The sequence below is a fragment of the Contarinia nasturtii genome, unplaced genomic scaffold (assembly GCF_009176525.2).
Source record: "Contarinia nasturtii isolate CC-2019 unplaced genomic scaffold, AAFC_CNas_1.1 Cnas_scaffold_187, whole genome shotgun sequence".
Lineage (NCBI taxonomy): Eukaryota > Metazoa > Arthropoda > Insecta > Diptera > Cecidomyiidae > Contarinia > Contarinia nasturtii.
In genome coordinates, this window is record NW_022197544.1 from 3,214,468 (window position 1) to 3,237,433 (window position 22,966).

At 30.7% G+C, this 22,966-nt stretch overlaps 1 protein-coding gene across 5 annotated transcripts; it reads left to right on the forward strand.

Annotated features, from left to right (window-relative positions):
- The first annotated feature begins 224 nt into the window (after positions 1-224).
- LOC116352266 (protein GDAP2 homolog) lies at positions 225-22,048 on the forward strand. Of its 5 annotated transcripts, none has more exons than XM_031784737.1 (14): positions 225-1,383; positions 4,469-4,672; positions 7,890-8,032; positions 8,135-8,167; positions 8,238-8,337; positions 8,983-9,092; positions 9,383-9,622; positions 10,819-10,925; positions 11,001-11,107; positions 13,203-13,226; positions 19,843-20,136; positions 20,403-20,457; positions 20,554-20,697; positions 20,789-22,048. In XM_031784737.1, the coding sequence occupies exons 2-14, from the start codon at positions 4,473-4,475 to the stop codon at positions 20,840-20,842; spliced, it is 1,611 nt and encodes a 536-aa protein (XP_031640597.1). In that variant the 5' UTR covers positions 225-1,383; positions 4,469-4,472; the 3' UTR covers positions 20,843-22,048. The 5 variants fall into 5 exon arrangements, with proteins under 5 accessions (XP_031640597.1, XP_031640595.1, XP_031640593.1 ...); XM_031784735.1 differs by lacking the exon at positions 225-1,383 and adding an exon at positions 3,442-3,524; XM_031784733.1 differs by lacking the exon at positions 225-1,383 and adding an exon at positions 3,884-3,924.
- Positions 22,049-22,966: the final 918 nt, after the last annotated feature.

Here is a 22,966-nt window from a genome sequence, read left to right on the forward strand (position 1 = left end):
TGGAGGACGATAGGGAACATATTTGTGATTCGAAATCTGATTGGATATGCTCTACGCAAGTGTGTTGTTCGTATTTGAAATGTGTGTATTGTGAGCACCAGAGAGAAACCATAATGTATATGTGTATGTGTATGTACGAATATGTGTGTGTATTTGTGTGAGTTTTTCGTTTATATGGTATTTTCTCATAAATTACGAAATTCTATAATAGTGTTAAACGCTCACACCTACACAATACAAAAGATGAAATCGACACACAGAGGAAAAAAATCACTTTTTATGCACGTATTGAGTTGAGTCTCTTTCGAAGTCAGTTCATTTTCACTGCTTCGATCTGAACAAATTTGACAGGTTGAAGGAAATAGTCAAATCGAATAGCTTATTTTTTTGGCACAACAATCGACGTTTTTCTTTAATTTATATTTTTTTTTTATTTTTCAAAATAAAAATAAGCCAAGGCAAATAAAAATCAATCAAATACACGGTGACAGCTATTCATAGCATTTTTGTGGTGACAACCGAAAACAAAAAAAAAAATCATGCAATTCTAGAAAATATCAAAATAAAAGTATTATCAGTTTTTTTCGTTCTGATGTTACTTTTTGTTCTTTTATGACACTGTATTCCGATGCAATTTATTCGTTCCATTTTGTGTTGTGTAATTGTGTAGTTGGTGTTCTCATATGTAACTTTCTTTCTAGTGTATGCCTGTATGCTCCCAAATTGTATTGTTATTCAAACTAAATAAATAGGTACACAAATTTTAAATTGTTATTGCCAAAGTGAATCAAACAAAATAAAAGAATATAAAACCAATGGACTATTAGTGTGACGAAAACAAACCTATTTTCAAGTGAGAAGACCATTGAAAAAGAAAACTACAGTACTCAAGTTTTGTGTTTTATTTGAATAGTTACGAGGAAAATTGATAGAGATTTCAATGTAAATGAACTTCTGTGATAAAATAGAAATATAAGAAGAAAAAAGTAAATGTATGTGGCAATTATTTGAAATCATAACACAAGGTGCAAAATAAAATTCTAATACGGTCAAACCAAACTTGGAATTATATTTACACGGAACGATAAAGAAAACTAATAGACACATTTTTTGCCGAAAACGGTATCAATATTGTCAATCGAAACTGAATGATTGTACCTTTTCACGCCACTTGTTTATGTATGAACGTTTGTAGCTCTCAATTCTATGAAATAAAATATAGAGCAACAGCAAAATCCATACTATCTGTCATTATAAGATTGATTCGTATACACCGACCATCATCAGTGAACGAGCCTAAAGATCATAAAGTTGATTGGGAAAGCAGTGTCATTTTTGCGGTGTTCTTTGTTCGTTATTTTGGGGGCCATTCAAGTAGAAAAGGTTGGTTATTTTTTTAAAAATTGTTTTCCCTATTTCTATTTCATATTAAAATTATAAATTATTCCTCGAAGATTGAGTACGAGGCAATTTTACATAAATTTCTTATCTTAACGATTGATTCATTGTATCGGATTGAATGCATAGCAAAAGGGAACCATTGTAATGATTCATTGCATTTAACCATTACTATAAATTTGCCGTATGTTAACAGAAAAAAAGCATGTAACGTACAGAGTACATTGAAATCGATTAATCGATATGAGTACAACTATGCAAGGGCAACCGGTGTGCAAGCAGCATAGAGTACTCGCTGATGATGAATGCACTTTTGTGGAAGCATCAATGTTAATTCATTAATTTCCATGCGCACACTTAAATCTCATGGTACAACATTTTACTTTAATTTTATAATCTCACGAATTCGCATTATTTTCAAAAATTGTGGTCATTAGTTTTTGAAAATCAAACGAATTCATTCGACTTATAGTAGCGAAATGGACTAAAGTTGATTACTTTTCATACACATGCTCAAATCCACTCAGCCAGCTAATTTCTTACGTAGGTTGTGTTCAACAATTATCTTGTTTTGTTCGATGACAATCACATTTAGACAGTCAACAACGACTAAAATTAACAAGATGACTAAGTAGTGAAGACGTTTTTTTCAATACCAGTTATTTTACTCGCATAGAATTTATTATTGTTTGTAAATGATTGGCTTCGGTTGTGAATGTGCTGTGCAAATGATCAATTTGTTATGCAAAACCATTCATATTTGTTTCTTTTTTTTTAAATCAAGATTGATACTAAAAAACATATAGATTATAGATACTGTGATGAATCTTTCTTTTTCTCTAAACTCTTTTTTAACTCTTCGAAAATCGCTTCAAAATAACTTGTAGACCATTTGAAAAATCTGTCGACTAAATGATGTCGTACTATGTATAAATCTATATTTCTGCACGTCCAGTTTAATACGCGCCAGAATACCAAATATAAGTGCGTATGTAACAAATTGAGTCAATGTGCGCACACGCACTTAAAAAAGCATGTACAAGTAGTTCAAGCTGAAGATTTTATAGATTATAATACTAATATTATACATATTTCGAATTATTTGTTTGGTCAAAATGGTTTTTTTTTGTACTCATTATACTTCGGTATTTCGTTAGCTCTGATTTCAATATTTTCCAAAAGTAAACGAATATTATCAACACAATTTTAACAATGGTCGAACAATGCGACGAATCCTATTATCACAATAAAACATCCGACGAATATATGAGAATGAAGGTATTTTTTTTAGTATGACATTAAGTATTTATTTCACGTCATCTTTTTGGGTTAATTATGTCGCAGTCGTTTTTAAATGAATGACACATACGTGTCTCATGAGATTCATTGATGTTTTGTTAGCGTCCGAGTGCGAATTTTTGAAATCGCACACGAAATTCAATTATTAGAAAAAAGTAAATAAAAAATTAATAATAATGACTAGCAATTTTCAAATGATTAGGTAAGAATAAAAACCCGACATAAAAAAACACCTATAAAAATGGAATACAGTGACTTTTTTTTGATGCGATTGTACATTTACAAAAAAGCGCTATGTTCCACGTTTATAGATTTCGATGTCAAGTCGCGTTTTTACTTTGGCTCATTCAAATGCTAGATGAATCATCAATGATGACGTACCATAACAAAGTCATTTTGCTCACTTATAAACCCACGAATTTAATTTCATAATAAAGTTTTGAACTGCGTAAAAAATTATATTTACAAAATTGCATACAATATATGCGTATTGTCGTGCAGTAGTATATTCATCAAATGAATGCAAACAAAACAAAAAATGTGCACTTTTGCCAATCACTCAAGTGATAAAGTCATATCTTATTGGTAAAATCTCATTTTTTACTTCATCGTCGATCGCTTAAGCTATTGATCGATTACTGATAATTACGAACGTACAGATAAGATAGAAAACTAATATAATTGATTATTTGTTATTCTTTAAGGCTGTTATTGGAAGATAAGTTAAAAATACGCTTTGATCTCACGTAGTCATGGCGCAAAGTCAAATAACACAATAGAAATTAAATGTTAGATCAGTCTAGTTTCTTATTCGATACCCTGTCCGAGTGAGTTTCATTTATTTTTAGTGAATTGTCTGTGAATTAGAGTATCAAAAATGAGGAAAAGCATAGATTCAATGTGTTACTCATCGAAAAGTACTGAAACTTTTTAACGAAGCCACATATGGATTGAAACTGACGGTGAAGCATTACAAAAACAAAAAAAAAACCAATCGAGATCCGTCAATATGAAAATCAATTTCTCTTGTGTAACAAAAACATTCGTTTGCATACAATCGTTTCATTTATGTACGCCATTGTATGCTCTTTTTCGTTCGTTTCATAATCAAATGTACGATATACATTTGGTGCATTCTTTCATTTTCATATTTGTCGTATCAATGGGAAATTGTGACAAGTGTCATTATATCAAGTTCCTAATGACTTTGTGCGTGCAAATGCAGTCGTATGTGAAAATTCATTAGTATTTATATGTAAATATATCGTATTTCTACGTGCTTATTTAAAGTAACACATTTCTTTCTTGTATTAAAATGGCGGTTAATTGAAATTCGAAATCATGCTGTCGACTATCCGTAATATAAATAAATGCTCTAGAATAAAAACAACATATTATACAGTTGTACATCAAAACGAAACAAGACGTTTTTTACATAAATAACTAAGCATTCGGCCAGGCCGTACACGCACAAAAAAAATGAGTGGTAGAACCTCGACAACTATAAATGGACATATAGCGCAGTATAAGTGAATTCTACCACAGATATCTTATAAAACATCAAGTTACAAATGATTTCTATGAGAGAACTGTAACCTTTTACGACGGCGCACGAATATTTATAAGCGACTTTTATTTTATTGCACTAATTGAAAAATGCGATTTTCATGCAAAATTCTTTGTTTTCAAATAGAAAATGTCTATGTAAATTGTGAATTGGAATTTTTCTTGTAAAATGTATAGTTGTATTATATTTTTTATGCCATTTCAGAGAAATGAGACTTGTTACAAATACATTAAGCGAATGTTATGAGCCATTTATCATTCCACCGATTTCGATTCAGTCGTTATCACGTTGGGACAAACATAATGATTTCCACGTTAAACCAACTGATTATTCGGCATTAGAAGGACCAAGACATCGTGCTAGCCCATTTCCACGATCGGATCAAATCAATAGTCGATTCATTATCTGGTAAGAGTGAGAGGGATGAAGAAAGAAAAATGAGGATGAGTTGTCTTTCTATCCGCACACATAAAACTGCGCATTGTTGTGTTTCATTATTTTTTTTCTTTCAATTTTATCTTTGCCTACAAAAAAAAATAATAATATCACTTATGCTTTTTGCATATACTTTATTATGATTTGGACGTTTTTGTTGTCGTATCATGTAGTATTGTATTAATTGTGGTGCCATTTATGTTTTCGAGGCAGATATATTTTCGGTTGCTACCGTATATGTGTTTACTTTATGCTTCACTCTTAAATCGTGTGATTTTGATTTTTATTCTTTAATCTCGACAAACAATTCGTTTTGCCCTCATTTGGACCAAATAAATGAAAAATGTTAAAAGTCAATTAGACGTCGTAGTGATTGATGATGTTTTATACGTTCAGCTCGTATTTGTGAGGTATTGTTAGGGTAATTTACAAACCTCAGCCAGCTAAAATGTTCAATTTTCTTTTACTTTGATATATGTGGTCATAGTTTCTGATGGTCGCGTTCCAGGGGTAATTTCTATTTTTTTGTCACTATTCTATCCGAATCCCGGGCTTTTACCGTTTTTTTTGCTCTTCACTTTTTTGGCGAAAATCCCTAGCAAGTGCTTTTTCTCAATTTGTAAAGGGGTACTTTCAAAATCCATTCTCCATGGGAAGGGGGGTGTAATCAGACCCCTCGGACCCCTGGTCAGAAGCTATTGTGATACAATTTTAATTTCTTTGCTAAGATTTTTGAAGAAAATATTCCATAGAACTTCATAGTGTGATAGGCATGCTAGATAATTAATACATTTGAATATTACTTGGGTGGCAAAACATTTCAAATTTTTCAGCATTTTTTCGAAATGTAAATCAGTTTGGAATTAAAAGTATTTGTAAATTTTATCGTAAGGGCCAGTTAACAGTTGACATTTTTTTTTTCAGTAAACAGACAGTAAATGAAAAAAAATTGTCAGGTGTGAATTGGCCATCGGTTCTCGAATTGTATTATACACTTATACACTAAAGGTTGACCAATCTAAGAACGGAATCTCAAAAGAAACTTTTAAGAAGCAAGCTGAGGACATTTTTGCTCCTCACTTTTCCAGAGTATGCAATTTTACAGTAGAAAGAAAAGCATTTGAAAAATTCGTTTTGAATTGCTAGGGTTTTTTGACGAAAAATCCTCCTCATGCTTTTCAGTTTGATCCGAGTGGAATAAAAGACTTGTTGTCAATTTTTTTGGAAATTTGCGCTAGATAAAATCGATTTTTGTCGCAATCCTCAAAATGTATATTTACCAAATTAAGGTCTAAGTGAGATTCTATCTAGAGAGGAGTATTCCATGTTTTGCTCCTCTTTTACACACGCATTAGGTATTTCCACTGGTGTGAAGAACGAAGAAAAGGGTCAGTAACAACTGCGACCAGTATCCGAAATGTAGCTCGATATTTTTTGACTACCCTTTAAAAAACTTTATCTAAGAATGAAACAACAATTATTTTATATTAACCATATATACGTTAATACTGGCCTTGTTGTTAGTCGCGAATTAAATAAACCGTTTTGAATTATCGAAACTCAAGTTGTAGTTTGTCTTGAGTTCACTTTGTATACGATATGAAACACATTGATGTTTAATGGACGTTCGAAACTAATGGATTTGCCCTTAGGAAAATATCAAAGCGATTAACCAGTGACCGGTTCGCGCATATTTTTATGCTTGCCCAAATACGCTAGGTAGCATAGATATGCCAAGCATAGCCGCAAACGCAACCGACGCATCGCCGTTCACTCTATATGAACAATACACATATTCGTTTATGCAGACGACCGTGCGCATACAATATAGCTCGAATCGAATGGTGACGGGTGCGTTGCGGCTTGCGTCTCCGCTATGCTTAGCATAGCTATCAGGCATAGAAATATGCGCGAACCGGTCACTGCGATTAACTAGCTACTAACGCAAGGGAGTATGAAACAACTACTATCACCAACAACACCACTTGATAATTCAATATTGTTATTGATGAACAGTCATCGTCAGGGTCTTTGCAATTTTAAACCAAAAACGCCGTTCAAAAAATTTGGATATGACTAACCGTATATTTAGCGAGAAATAAATCACAACAAACCATTTGCATATCCTGCAACTGTATCAATATGTAACAACTATCATTCAAAATGTCGGCTAAGTAGATGGCTTATGACCACCGTTGTCAACTGTTTTTCATGCAAAATTTATATTTTCTTGGATTTTTTTTTTGTATTTTTATGTTTGACTGCACATTTTTAGTTATAGTATGTGTGGCCTTAATAAGCTGTATATATTTTGTATGCCTTAAAGATTCATATTCCACCTCATTTAAACTTTCGCTTAAGAATTTCACCTTTAGACGATTGCATGCAGGTTCAGCAAAGAAGCCGAAATGGCTATTTCATTTTTCGTTAAATAAATCAGTAAATTATTAATTTCAATTGGTTCAATTCAAGATTTTCAATCTAAAAAGTTCCAAGTTTGGAGCATTTTTAAAATGTTCTACTGTCCATTAAACATTTAGAAAAATTCCGAACTCGAAATTAACACCATTTCGATCAATTTAAATTCAACTAAACAGAAACATGCAATTGAAACCAATTTTAATTATCGTAAAATATTCAAAAATAAATGATTTGAATGCAAATAATTATGAGTATTGGCATAATATCAATAGATTTTAAATAGCTTAATCTATTTGCTTGATGCAATTATAGTCGCGTGTTGGCATTTGGATGTTATTTTCAATTTGAATGGTTATTGTTACTGAAAAAAACACTATTAATGAATTAAAATATATAATGTCAGCAAATTCAGTGACAATTTCATCATGCAATGTTTTAATTTCCAAAATATTTTTTTTTTTTTTTTTGAAACAATAAAATGTAATAGATATGTTAAAATTAATTTGTAAATTATATGTATTCAGACCTGAAGGGCGTAGCAAATAAATAAAATGCAAGTTTCTAATCGCATTCAATATCTAATGGTTCTTAATTTTGAAATGGATATGTGGAGACAAACAATTGTAAATGTGAACAAAAAAAAAATTGTAAATTTTTGAATCGAACTGGTTCGATATTTTTGAGAATAAGTAATTTCATTGAATGAACTTTCACTTTATAAGTTACTGTATTTTTCAATTTTAATAAAACGTAAATCTTTTGATTATAGGGAAGGAGATATATCGTTGATCGAATCGGATGTTATTACTAACACCACTGATGAAACTTTAACGGAAAAAAATTCCATATCGAGTCGAATATTTCAACGCGCTGGACCTTCTCTATATGAAGAGATTCTAAATGATAACCGAGGTAAGTGAAAATGTATAGACATAGTTAATATTTATGTATAGTGAATATTTTATAAATAATACTTTGCATTCTTCTCTTTTTTTCTTCTGCACGTCAATACAGAGTGTAAAACTGGTGAAGTTCGTGTAACCAAAGGCAATTAATAATTAATAATAAAATAATAATGAATAAACAGTAATAATATAATAATTATTATTTTTATTAGGCTATAATCTGTCAGCAAAATATATTATACATACAGTTGGTCCTATTTACACTGAACGCTATAAAACAGCTGCCGAACAAACACTTTATTCGTGCTACAGGTGAGATAGATTATGTTTGAAAATGCTCTCTGTCCAAACATTTATTTGGAAAGTGAAACCCTTGAAAGGGCTGAAAGGGTTGCTTTCTTGATCCTAGACTCAGCTATCACCTCTGCAGAAAAGAGGTTACTTTATACGAAACGGGCTCCGTGAACATTTTTCTTTGGAAGATATATATCAGTTGTGAATAGGTGATTTTTGCCAAAATTCAAATGTTCAGAGTACTTTGGCCAATTATTGGTCATGTTCCTTTTTCCTAATTTTTGAAGGTCCCCATTAAACTTTCCATCCTTTCCCTTTGATGATTCTGACCTTCGCGAGTACAACTTCTTTTCTTCAAATTCAGAAAAAAATGTAATACAAAGAATCACACAAATACAGGCTAGCAAAAAGATCATTTTTTTTATTTCTATTTTTAATAAACTCACGTAGCATCGTATATATACGAAATTGGGAGGATAATATTTTTGGAATTACCTTTTAGATTATTTAATATATATACTATTAGGTGCATATTTGTAAAAATATCAGTCTAGTCAAAGGGCGTGTTTACTAGTTAAAATAAATTTTTCATGTAATACTTCTTTCGATTTCTTTATACAATAATTAAATATTTATTTTTTTATATATTTTTTTCGATACCAGAAACATTTTGTCTAAGAGCCGTGAACTTGGTGCCAAATCCCTTGCGATTTGCGTGGTATCAACAGTACAGAAGAATTTTCCACCTGACATTGGAGCTCACATCGCATTACGTAAGAACATCGTCATGTAAACCTTTCAGTGGTCAACAGTTTGACTAAAATTACAAGAAAATTCACTGGCTCCGATATCACCGAAATCTAACAGAGTTGAAGTCAGTGTATTTCTGCAAATGTGAATTAGTGTGTTAATTTGGACTATTTAGTTCACACTTGCATTTAAACAACAATTTAAGTTCAACAAAACCGTGAGATTTTGGTTATGTCGGTTCTATAGAATTTTCTGGCGTCAAATATGTAAGCTTGAATACCTATGAAAATACCATTAAATATTTATTCACTAGGTACCATTCGCCGATTTCTGGATACTTTTCAAAACGAAACAATTATACTTTGCCTTGAACCACACGAGCGTGGAATTTACGAAGTGCTAGCACCATTATACTTTCCACGTGATATTTTAGAAGAAAGCAGTGCGTTGTGGCAGCTGCCGCGCGACATTGGGGGTAAATTCGGTGAACCGCAAATTTTTGATCGCCAAATTCGCATCATTCATAATCCACAGCACTCGGTCATGATTAACGGTACGTGCACGTGTATAGTATATAATTGAAATACTTCGAAAATTAAACTTATCATTATTTTGATGTTGTTGGAATTCTAAAAAAGAGTGCTGCTGCAATAAAACACGTCTGATTGGATCGAGTTCATAAACGAGCCTAACAAAAAAAAAACATTGCCTAACGTCATATGTCACCGAAATCATTTGATGTTATAATACAAAATGTTACCTCATTTTCAACAGATATGTCCATTCGATATTCGTCTAAATATTGAACTAACGCATTTCCACTGAATGTGTTCGTTGCAGACAATATATTTAGCTGCCGTCATCTGGATATTTCAGCTCATCTGGATGCCGTCAGCAGATGATGCGAAGTGAAAACAATAGAAGTGATTGTTATAGTAATACCAGTATATAACATTCTTATATACCTATAACAATCACTTCTATTGTTTTCACTTCGTATCATCTGCTGACGTTATCTAGATGAGCTGTAATATCCAGATGACGACAGCTAAATATATTGTCTGGTTCGTTGATAGTAGCCAAGCGAGAAACAAAGTAGGGAAATAAATACCAACAATAGCCACATGAGTACACAGAGCTAGAGTGCGATTTGAATGAAGAATGAAATATATTCGAGAATATTTTAGATATGTATATGTGTAAGCTTCATTCTGTGTATCCATGTGATTGCTTTTGTCCCTTCTTTGTTTCTGTTATTTGTTGAAAAGAGCTCAAATTCAGAAAACGCTTTTTATAAGCGTTTAGAGGTGATACGAAGCGTTTCCTTTAAAACCATAAATTGAGTGTATTTATTTATACGCGTATTTAATTATACGCGCAATACGCGTATTTTTGTTCTTGAATTAAATATTTCCATAGCTGTCAACGAATGAATGACAACGTTCAAATAATGATCACTGGTATTGTTGCAGGCGTAAATAACATAATACAAGCTCATCCGTTAAATGAATTCAATCGTTTATCTCCCATTGCAAATGAATGGCAACAATGAAGTTCATATTTCTATATTCTTCTCAATGCGACAAAAACGTTGCGTCCAATTTGATCGTGTTTGAAATGTTTTCATTTGTTTTTTTGATTTCAACAACTACAGAAAATGATCAATAATTCATTCGAATTTTCTTGTAAATACTTCAGATTATTTCACATTTTAACTTTATGATTATTAATTTATTTTTGTCACTGCAGCCGATGACGATTCGGATACAAATCCACGTGATTTGGATAGCGTAGATATTGAATATGGGTTGAGCTCACATCTGAACATCGGGCAACATTCATTCTCACAAATGCAGGTATATATTTAAATTCAAAATGGATTTGAAATGGTAATCATTCAAGATGGATTTGCACACTTTTTTTTGTTATAGGGGGACCTGGACCGTCAACGCTTGCTGGGCAACCGTCAACGCGTTGGACTTTATGAAAACAGCAATATTGATGCCGGAGACTGTGAAGGATTGGAACACCAAGAACGGTATGTTTTTCTTTTATGCATTTAGCAATCACCATTGAACATTCCACTACTATGCAACTTTTAAATAAGTCCATTTTAAGTGTATTATGCATAAAACTGTGCATAAGTGACTGACAGATGGCCGCTACTTGAACTTGTTTAGCAAATATTGTTTGAAAAGTTACCTACATTTAAACCTAAGTTCAGAAAAATTAGATTTTTTCATAATAAGGGTACAGCATGTCATGTCTTTAATCACAGTCACAAGATACTAGAAAAATAAGAGATCATTCGAACCCAATAGAAAAAAAAAACTTAAAAAAGGTAAAAAATGGACAATTTATATAGAAAATGTTTATATTCACTAGAAAGCACTTGACTTAAGCTACAAATAATACATAACCTCTTTTCAAAAAGGTAAAAATTAATGCATAAAAGTCAAAATTCAAAAAAACAGAAAAAAAAACTTGAAAAACACGTCACTCCTTCTAGAAAGTTATCGTCGTAATGAAAGTGCAATCTCATTTCTACAAAGTATGGAGGACATAACGACGCTTCTAATGACATATGACATTTGGATATTTTGGGAGCCGATCCCGAGGTAATCGAACTGAGGCGATTCACCCCGTCCTCCCCTATTGTGTGTCGGAACCGATTGCTGTTCTTTTTTTGTACGTTTGTTCATTTCATATATTGATCTATCGCACGATAATTGTAACTCCAATCAAAGGTGAAAATATGGGCGTATAATTGACTGACTATTTCAGTAATAATGATAAAAATTGAAACAAATACCACGAAACAACCCCTTTTTTGTGCACGATATGGTGACAAATTATGAATTTATGAGTGTTTTATTTGAGTCAGCGTCCATTTCAGTAGCATCTTCAAATAGTAAATGGCAATTCAATTTATGTACACACAAATTGCGTTTATTACAATTGGGAATTTCTAGCCGTTTCTTTTCCGATTCGACAATGAAAATATTTTATACCGACCTCGACATCAAACGCTTGGCACATATAACCAATATAAATTCTTTTGGTCACTAAATTATGAACACTGTCAAAATCTTTTACGAAATTTCAATAAAATTTATCATTTGATGACTTATTATCAAAATTCAGTAATTAACAGTATAAATTAATTGTAATTTATAAAAAAGAAATGATGAATTCATTTCACCATATTTATTGCTGAAAAATATCTATTTTAACGAATTTAATATAATATCTATGAAAACAAATGACGCATATAAAGCAGATATTTTAAGTACATCAAAGTGAGCATTAGAAATGTATGAAAGTATAATTTTGAGCTTTTCAAGCATTTTTTTAGAATGAATAACTTTTCAATATACATAATGTTAAATTGAATTGCAAAAATACTAAAACCTTTAATAGGTCTGAAAATTTCAAACATTTTCTCCCATTGAAGCGATGTTTGTGAAGAAATTCGGATGATGAACAAAAAAGATGCAAAAAGATATTGAATTTAAAAATCATATTTCAAATATTATGAATTTATTTTTTATTTTTCCGCTCACAGTCAGATTTTCTACTACGTGACACACGTACTGTAACGGGAAAAGTTTTATAAGATTCAAAATGTGATTTACCTGATTTTTACCAAAAATAGTTGTTATTTTAAAATGTACAAATTTCGCGAGTGATAATCGTCAAACCGTTTGTTTCGAGCAGTTCTTGCTCTAATTGTATCCATATTGATATCGATTCCGATCACACCAAGTATATTTCCGTCAATAATATCAAAGGTCTAAAAATAAGTTTGATGATTATTTTGATATAATTTTAAATCGATGTAATTTTCCTTTTATACCAAGGACTGAATCATTGTCTGTAACGAGAATATTATATTGAACAGACAAATGACGTAAATTCAACTTGTCTGAAATCATACGTTTACTCCATTTAACCTGTTGTTAAAAATAGCATATATTTTTATACTCGGTGTGATGAAAATAATTGACTTTATTTATCGGGTTGTTAATTACATTACAACTACATCACATTCGAATTCATTCATGAGATTTTCTTTAATTATAAAATGAGAAATATGATACACAACGCTGAACACTCAGTTTTGTTTTTAATAGCTTACCACTACTAATGGAAACTGAGTAAGTACAACTTCATGGAAAGCGATGAAAAAAGACACCGATTTTTACGTAGATACTATTGTAGAATAGTTCGAAAATAAAAGTAATTCATTTTTTCAAGTAGTGTTTGTAAATCGTATTGCGTCACATTTCATGATATTAAAGGTTAAATTTATCGTATTGTCAATGTATCTCAAAGCATCACATAGAATGATATCATCGCTTTTGTTTGTCCAAAAATCTTAAAATGCTGGCATTGTGACATTATCATTGTATTTTCATAAATCTAGCTGGATTATTATCTGAAAGTATGAACAAAATCTTAAATCCTCAAGTTATCACTTTATTTATGAAAGTGCTTCAACGTGTGTGTTTTTTTTATCAAAATGGTAAATTGCATTCAATCTAGTAATGAACTGCGTCATTTATTAAAAGATAATCTTTTTGCACTGATTCTTATTGGTAATTGAGTGCATCTTAAAATTCAAACCAATTGCATTTGTTCATTTTTCAAATGGGTTTCGTGATCCTTTGAACGATCATCATTCAATAATACACAGCTATATGTTATCAGAAAATCTGGGACGTGTTTTAATGTACATGCATCGGGCGATTCCTCTTGAATCGACAAAATCCAAAAATAAAATCTCTACCATCAGTGATTTAATATTTGTGTTTAAGCATCTTCGTTTCATCTTTTGTTGTTTCGTTGGGCGATTTATTGAAAACAAGTGCTTTTGAAAGATGTAGCTCCTCTCGCATAATATATGAATAGGTGAGTTTTAAAGTGACCTGAAATTCCACTGTAAATACCATGTAAAAAGTATTACGTTGCATTTTCATTTTTTCAACGGAGTTTCAAGTCACTTTAATCCTCACCCATTCATGGATATAGATATAAAAAAACAATTTGAATTATATTTTCATCGTATCCCGTTTTGTACACTTGTTTTCATACTAATAAAAGCAAGTTTTCAACATTAGATACGTAATCTAGGATCTAAAATTGAATGTCATGAATTAATGAAACAATGACTGTCCATTCGTAAAATATGGATGTTTGTCGGTCAATAAAATTGTTTAGCTACGTCGAATCGTAGGTATTTGCATTTAAGAACATGCCGAACAATGTCGTGTTCTGTTTGAGAAAAACGGAAAAACGGAAAAAATTACGTCACTAGTCTATTAAAGTATCCATTTACCAACGATAGCCTCAATAAAAAACGTGTTGAACTATTTTTGGGCGATATTGTATACATACTTCTTTATTGTTGATTTTCTTTATTCTTATATGTAAGAACTGCTCCCCTTAACTTCATTTTAACAATACCTCTTGCAATACCTACTGACTATTCATGAAGAGACGTGCCTTCTGTAAAGTGTCGCCATGTCCTAGATTTACTACAATTAATGACATATTTTTGTCGTATAATGAAGCGAAGTGTTGGTGTACCCGCAAAATGTTTTGAGATGATCTGTATTTTTATCTAGTACTATTTTTCTTTACAATTATTTTGTTCAAATGAAAATTCGAAAGTAACACACAATAAAATCATGACACTTACACAATCAAAACTTGTGAATAACAAGCACATTCGCTTAACTATCGAGCTCACATAGCTCGTATGTATACCAATATACATATATACGACAACAACGCACAATCGAAGAGGACCTCGCTTTTTTTCACAATATTCACATACAAGTAAAGTGACGATGTTATATACAAACACATCTTATATAAAAGCTGTGTTCATGTGCGTCGTATGTCAGTGCACAGTATGAGTGAGTCAGTCGTAGAATGAAAAATATTGTGAATGGAAATGCGAATTCAATTTTCCATTTGAGAGCTTTCTCAGTTTCATTACAGGCATTCAATGAATTTGACGTGCATTTTTATTACACGATAAAATCGTAAATGAACTAAAAACTTATATAAAGTAAAAAAAAAGAAGATTCAAAATATTTTCATAAGAGATGTATTCTCATAAAATCGATTTTTTATAAGTAAACAAAATCGAAAGACTTTGTGGAAGACAAGAATTTTAGTCGTGGTGAATAAGACAAACAAAATGAAAATATTACAATGAATGACAGCCAGCTTTCATTGATTAAATAGTGCCGTGTGATTTACTTTGGATTTATCAAGATATTGCTGCGGAAATATGTGATTTCTATTGAATCAAACTTAAGAAAAACAATAAATCAACGTAAAATTGAATTAAATACATGTGCAAATAATATAAAACTTATTTGAATAAAAAAAATATATCATCTTCGGGTCTCAATTTTGATAGTCATATATTTTTGATGACATTATTTAATAAAATGATTATTATATAGATTTTACACAGAAAAACGGAATTGAGTTTAGAAAAGAACAAAAACATTTTCGATTTTAAATATTGAAAGAAAAAAAAATCACATTTTTTATATCTACCGATGTATAGACATTCTGAATACCATATCATTCGATTATTAAGAAAAACATTGCTTGCATAAAAGGCAATCACAGTACCTTACAGTTACGCGGTGGAATTGTAGAAAAAATACATATTGATAAAATTGACACACGAAATCATAAAATATTTGAGTGAAATAGGAAGAATTCATAAATCCACAAGCTCGTGTTCAAGCTCTAAAATGATGACAATGATGGAATCAACAACAACTATCGATTTAACCGATACTGCTGCACCGCAAGCAACATCAATCGAGGAAATTCACATTGAAACGATTGAAGAAAGGTTATCCATATACTAACATATTGATATTACTTGTTTTTATATTTTCGTGTCTGACATTCACATTGCTTTCAAAATCTCACTCTTTATACATTTTTATTAAGAATTTTCATCAATATTTATGAAAAAAAAGTGCAAAAAAGTTTGTCTCACTCTAAAATTTCAATAATTGGCTATCAAATGAAGAAAAACTATAAATAAAATTGAAATAAACAGCCATACAATCTACTAATGTTAAATAGTATAGAATCTTTAGGCGCCCCTATCGAGTACTTGTATCAAAACGATTTTTTTTTGTTTGCCGTCTCCATTAATAAAAATATCGAACACCAAAAATAGACAAAACTTCAAATATCAGAAATCAATAAGATAATACTTTTTTTTAAAAAACACTATCAAAATACTAAAAATCGATCATTTGAAATATGATATTTTTGTGTGATTCAAGTGGAATTGACCGTTTGCACATATGACGCGTGTGATGGCGTATTAAATGCCCAAGTTTCTTAGGAATGTAGTTCTGAATTAAATAAATAATAATAGTTATGTAAAGTAGGAAATATGCCTAGGCTCGTGAGCGTTAATTGCGTGTGCATAAATCAAATGAATAACACTGAACGTACTCGCTCGCACTTATAATTAATTTAAATTTCTGCGCAAAACTTTAAATAATCAACGAACACAACACGAAATACACGTATTTTCATTATTTTTACGTTAGTGAGTCGTGAAATGTGCATACAAAATATTCAGTTTATCGAATAAAAAATGAGCAAATTTTTCAATAAAAAGGTTTAATCTATGATGCCTGTCAATCATCATTTTTTTATGCATATATATTGTTGCATAAATTAAGTATAAAAAGCCAAATTTGGAATAGAGAATCGGTATTTTGTATCAATGAGTATTTTTTCTTTTTCTTTTAAAATTTATCTTACCATTACTTGATTTTATCGCGACAACCCAGATATCGCCAAATAGTTATATATAGTTGCTATTGTAGTTAATCACTGGTCAGGTGATAATCTGACTATATAACAATGATGCGAGAGAAATATTCTCTGTGTAGTCTACTGATAAAAGTTTTATTGTTTCTTGAGCATTGAGATAAAAAGGAGATAACTGAATATATTTTTACTCTCCGGAAATTTATGATCTGATCTGATCAGTCTTAGAGCAGCAACCGAACGAAACTGTCGTTGATCACACCACTTAAACAGTAAAAAAGCGTATACTTATTTTAATAAAAGAAAAATGGAAAGCTCAAAACTAGAAGTAAAATTGGAAGATTATGATGTAATATGATCTATATGATGTAATATATTATCAACCAATTAATAAATTGTAAATGTTTGAATATCACAACTCATTCGATTGGATGGAAAACGAAAATCAAACTGCACAACGTATTCGTGCACGACGTGCACCAACATCATCGTTAAATTGTACGCAATTAAAATTACTATACGTCTTCCATAAGAAAAACGAAAAAGATTTATTGATATTAAATAAGTGATACACAATGTAAACTTTCTCACACAATTCATGTGCTTCTTGCATTGTTTTCATGTCAAATGAAGTCATGAGTCACTGCATATACTGCATCTGAAAAAAAAAATCAATTTTTTTATATTATTGGCAATAGAAAAGAAAATGTAATAACAGAGCCGTGTAATCTATAGTTTTGGCGTTAGTGTTGCCACTGCCGCTACGCACCTTTGGTTTGCTATGTGCATTTTTGAGCCATCGAGTGAACAATTTTGTTCAACAATTTTGTGGGCGCGTAGCAGAAGCGTAGTTCTTCAATTTCATAGTTTTGTGCAATAGGAAATACATTAACATACTAAAAAATAGATATAAAAATTTGCTCATTTTGCATTGTTTGGTTATTTATATTTTCAAGCGAATTATTGGTTGAAGAATGAAGACAAAACAGCCCATTTGTAAATTGAAAAAGCAACAATTAAATACATTTTTTCGTAGAGGTCTTAATTTAAGTTTTTTATTGATGCGAAAATCCTAAGAATCATATAGGTCTCCAAGAATCATTTGAAATGAAACGGAATAGCACGCTATTTGGAACATTTCGATTGTGTGACAACAAAAACTTGTCTTTTCACCGTGTTACTCCAAATGTAGGGTTCTATATTGATATTTAAGATATGTCCATATTTGGAATTTCATGATGAAAAGACAAATTTTTATTGTCACACACTCGAAATGTCCTAAAAAGTGTACTATTTCGTTTCATTTCAAATGAATAGCATATTATCAAAATTTTAAATTCATATATTCAATATTACCAATTTGAAATTTGACGAAAATACTATAGAGCAATTTTCCACAGCGTTCTTTAAGAAAAAACTAAGGAAGTCAAAGAAAAAAATAAAGTTTCCATTTGACACTGTCAACCCAGAGAAAAATTAATGCTCTCAAAACTATTCTTTTCAAAATGTATCTAAAATGAACTCCAAATAATTATCTTTGTCAAAATTCTGTTTTTATTCCTCTTCACCCCTCTGAAGAAGAGGACAACAAAGAATATGAAAAAAAAAAATCATGAACAAGACACAGAAACGAAGACCGATATAAAAATAGCAATAAAAAGTCACAATGTCAGTATGTTTGTTATCAAACAAAAAGTATAGTTAATTTGTCAGCCCGAATTTTTGAATGACAGCAATAAAAAATGTATGTGGCCTCTGGGTGCAATTATATATAATTCTCTGGTAAAAGCTGATCAATGAAGTAAAGCGATTGATTCAACGTTTGTAGAGTTGGTTTAAAACTAATCCATGGACATTGAATAGTTGGGTTGATCACCCGACATATGGAAAAGATGTCGTGTTATGATCTTGCGTCATCAAATATATCGATGTTATTGAAAAGGTGCTGCTTGCATGTCCTTTAAATAAATGCCTATGATTGACGTTATGAACAAATTCATTATCAAATATGACAAATTATTTACCATTCGGTAAACATAGAAATTGTGTCCACTGAAATTTACATATTACTTCGTTTCTTGCTGAATTTGATTAAAAATGAGAACACCGACATTGAAAGGCTATTTCCTTTTTAGTTGGATTGACCTTGCACGTGGACAACAAACAAATGAATATATTTATAACCAATCACAAAACTCTATTTTTTATTTTTTTAACTCCTTGAGTGGAGCATAGAGCCTCATAAACTCTATTACAAAGTAATAAATCTAATTGGAGAATATTTAATAATCCCAATTACGTTTTGCTTAATTTTGATACTCATTTAAGTGAGAATAATTTAGATTGATTTATATTGTCAAATAAAAGCATTCAAATAGATTATTTGAAAAACGAAAATTGGAATGAAATGCCCTTGAATCGAAAATAGTAATATCATATATCAGAACAGGGATTACCCTACAGCCCCCACTACGAACTTTACTTATTCCTATTAGACTAAAAAACAAGAATTTCTTATAATATGAATAAATGTTTGAGATGCCAGGACCCAGTTTTTCTGTGTGAAATAAAAAAATAAAAATCATGTTTCGTGTGATTTTTTTATAGATGTTATATTGGATATGGGAACCCCACCCGAATGAAAGTTTTTTTTCTCGCAAAAATGAAGATTCCAATATTAGCAAGAAATCAAGAAATATCTAATAATAGTAGTGAAATTAGTGTTTGTAGCTATGCCTATTATGTTGACGAGTGTTGGGTAAACCCTGCCTTTAAATGGGATTATATCATATAATAGCGATCATGCACTTATGCTTAGTCACAGATTTATTGCAACATTCAATAATCGATATTAGCGTGTACATAAGCTACTTGACATTCTAATTGCAAACAATTTACCATTGGTTTTAATTCCTTTTTTTTCTTTTTATTCTCTATCCAATCTAGATATGAACGTTTATTGAGGCGAGCACGCACCGAGGACTTGACAGAAGTATCGGGCATTGGATGCTTATATCAAAGTGGTGTTGACCGTTTGGGTCGACCAGTTGTTGTTTTCTGTGGAAAATGGTTTCCTGCACACAATATCGATTTAGAAAAAGCGCTTCTATACTTAATTTACTTACTTGATCCAATTGTTAAGGGTGATTATGTTATTGCATATTTTCACACATTAACCAACTCCAATAATTATCCATCGCTACACTGGCTTAAAGAAGTGTACAGCATACTTCCATACAAGTACGTATTCAGTAATGTAATGTAATAAATTAATAACTCGCAAGAGAAAAGTGCGTTTCTATGTTATATATAGGAAATGTCAGTCGCCTCCTGTCGATAGACGCCATCTCTGAATGCTTATGAAAAGTTAATTTTCTTAAGTAATTAGATTTTCATTGGCATTCCGATATGATGCTTATCGGCGAGAGATACGTATAGTGTCGCATTTATCAATATACATCGAATGATATATAAAAATATTAATTTTTAATTTTATATATTTTCAGGTATAAGAAAAATTTGAAAGCCTTCTACATTGTACACCCAACATTTTGGACAAGGGTATTTATTGATTTTTTTTCTCTAATAATTATGCATAACTTGATGTATGCACAAACTCGAATAAAAATTAAATATATATGTATATTGTTTATTTAGATGATGACATGGTGGTTTTTAACATTTATGGCACCTGCGATCAAATCAAAAGTTCATCAATTACCTGGTGTCGAACATTTGTATGCGGTCATGACAAGAGATCAATTAGAAATTCCAGCGTATATAACTGAATATGATATGGCGGTAAAGATAAAATGACTCTCTCTTTTTCTCTTTTTTTTTTTTTTTCAAAAAAAGTGACTTGAAATCATATTCATTTATTTATTTTGTATAGACAAATGGCCTTCATTACTTCCAACCGATAACACGTCAAACGCCCGAACTTTAATTCAACAACAATCAACTTATACCACGGTAATTCATATACCAACCGAAAATGACGTCATGACACTCAATCTAATTAAAAATTTTTGAAGAAACCAATATATTTGTTTAACACATAAAAGGAAGCAATGCCTATCTTGAGTATATTCACATTTAATTGGGCAGTGGTATAGAAAAGGGAAATTGTTAAAGATACGCGAAAAATAAGTAATTCATTATACCGAGATTCGATTGCTTATCAGTCGTGTTGTTGAGAATTAGGAGAAAGAAAAATAAATAAATCTTAATGAATAAAAGTGGTCTACACGATTACATGTGACTCCAAACGTTTGTAAGTTTAATATGGAAAAAGCACTAAGTAAAGTATTCATTCACCACCCCGTTTCTAACTTCGTTTTCATTGCGCAACACTGTCAAAGTTAACTAAAGTTTCTGAACATATATTTTATTTCTTCTCATAGAAAAAAAAAGAATGCTTCAGAAAGCATCTAAAACACTTATATTCCCCCACTTTTGGGATGAAATGTGATTCAAAAATACCCGAGCTAATAAAATCCACCAGATTTTCTTTTCTCTTGTTTAAGAAATCAATAAAAAGTATATTAGATGCCATCGAGGCATTGTTTTGCGTCACATAGGAAAGTAATAAATTAACAGCTTAATGAAGATATTTTCGATAAATAAATAAATGAAAATAAACTATTTAAAAAAAACTAAATTAATTAATAGCAGTACATATGGATCATTCAATTTTAGTATTTCAACAGAACAACAATAATAATTAACATGAAAAAGAAAAAAAAGATATTCACTTGAGTCTCCAAATTATTTGGAAATAAACATTTAAATAAACCAATTTAACCGGAAAAATTAAAATAAAATAAACTAATTTAGATTGTGAGCTGTGGATCAACATGCTATCATTAGACGTTTTTAGAATGTCAAAAGTTGTTCTGATAAAAAAAATCCTCTTTTAATTCGATTTGCTTTAGACATACTAAAAGCAAACATGAATTAAGATAGAAGAGTTTTAAAATTTCAAAAAGTTATTGTTTTCTTATTAAATTATAGATACTATTGTTAAATTAATCCTGTGTTAAATTTATAAAAATAAATATTTTTTAATAAGATGTATTTTAGTGCGAAAAATTAGTATAAAAAATCGCCAATTATTTCATTAAAGCTTCAAATGTTTCTTTATATAAGACAACGTAATGTTTTTATTTCAATATTTTTAATGTTATAATAAACAAGCTCTATCATAGTGGAGAAAGGTGCAGAGTAGAAACAACCAATGTATTGGTCAACGTTTTCGAAAAATTCTTTATCATAATTAATAAAAAAAAATACCGTTTTTGTTTTGCATTAATCGAATGTTACTGAAAAGAAATTTTCATAGTTTTTGATTGTGTTATGATATATGATTCGGAATTCGAATCAAATTTTTGAACATTTTTTTTATTTTTTGAAAATGTTCACTGTCCATTTGCTAGGAGTCCGATTGCGTCCGAGTGCAGTCAAGTCCATGCCCATATAGCACTCTATGGATGCGTCCAATGAAGTTCATATTTCTTATGCGAAATTTTTTTCTCATGCTTTTTACTTTGTTTTGCTGTTGTAGTAGTGTAGTACGGGGCTACGTATCCGATTATTTTAAGTTAGCTACCAATTTTCTATGGTCGAAGTCCATATGTCCGTTTTCTCCTTAATTTTCCTCATTCTCATCATCAATGAATTTAATTTCTCCAATAATTTCGAAAGAATCACTGTTGAAACTGGTACCATGAGGATATTTTAAATTAAAATTAATTTTTCGAAAAAACCGACTATGTCCAATTATAGTCGACTTCCTATAATATCAGAAAACGGACACGATTAAAATCGGACGACTGGGAAATAGAGCCTTGAAATAATCGATTCATTGGAAATATATATAATACTAAAACATCAGAAATCAGTATGCCTCATGTTGTTTGTGAACATCGCTCGAAATACTTTGATAGTATGATATTTATTTTACTTTTTCCATGACTTTAGCAGCCAGAACATTTCCAATGGATATCAAAGAGGAACGTTGTTAATAAAACAATGATTTGCTACAATCTTGTTTTTTTTTTACAAACATGCT

Excerpts from the sequence above, each read along its gene's own strand:
- LOC116352266 (XM_031784735.1), top strand. The coding sequence starts at position 3,484 with ATGTTAGATCAGTCTAGTTTCTTATTCGATACCCTGTCCGA. Across the intron at positions 20,137-20,402 it reads TACAGCATACTTCCATACAA|GTATAAGAAAAATTTGAAAG; the intron begins GTACGTATTCAG and ends ATATATTTTCAG. Across the intron at positions 20,698-20,788 it reads TAACTGAATATGATATGGCG|ACAAATGGCCTTCATTACTT; the intron begins GTAAAGATAAAA and ends TATTTTGTATAG.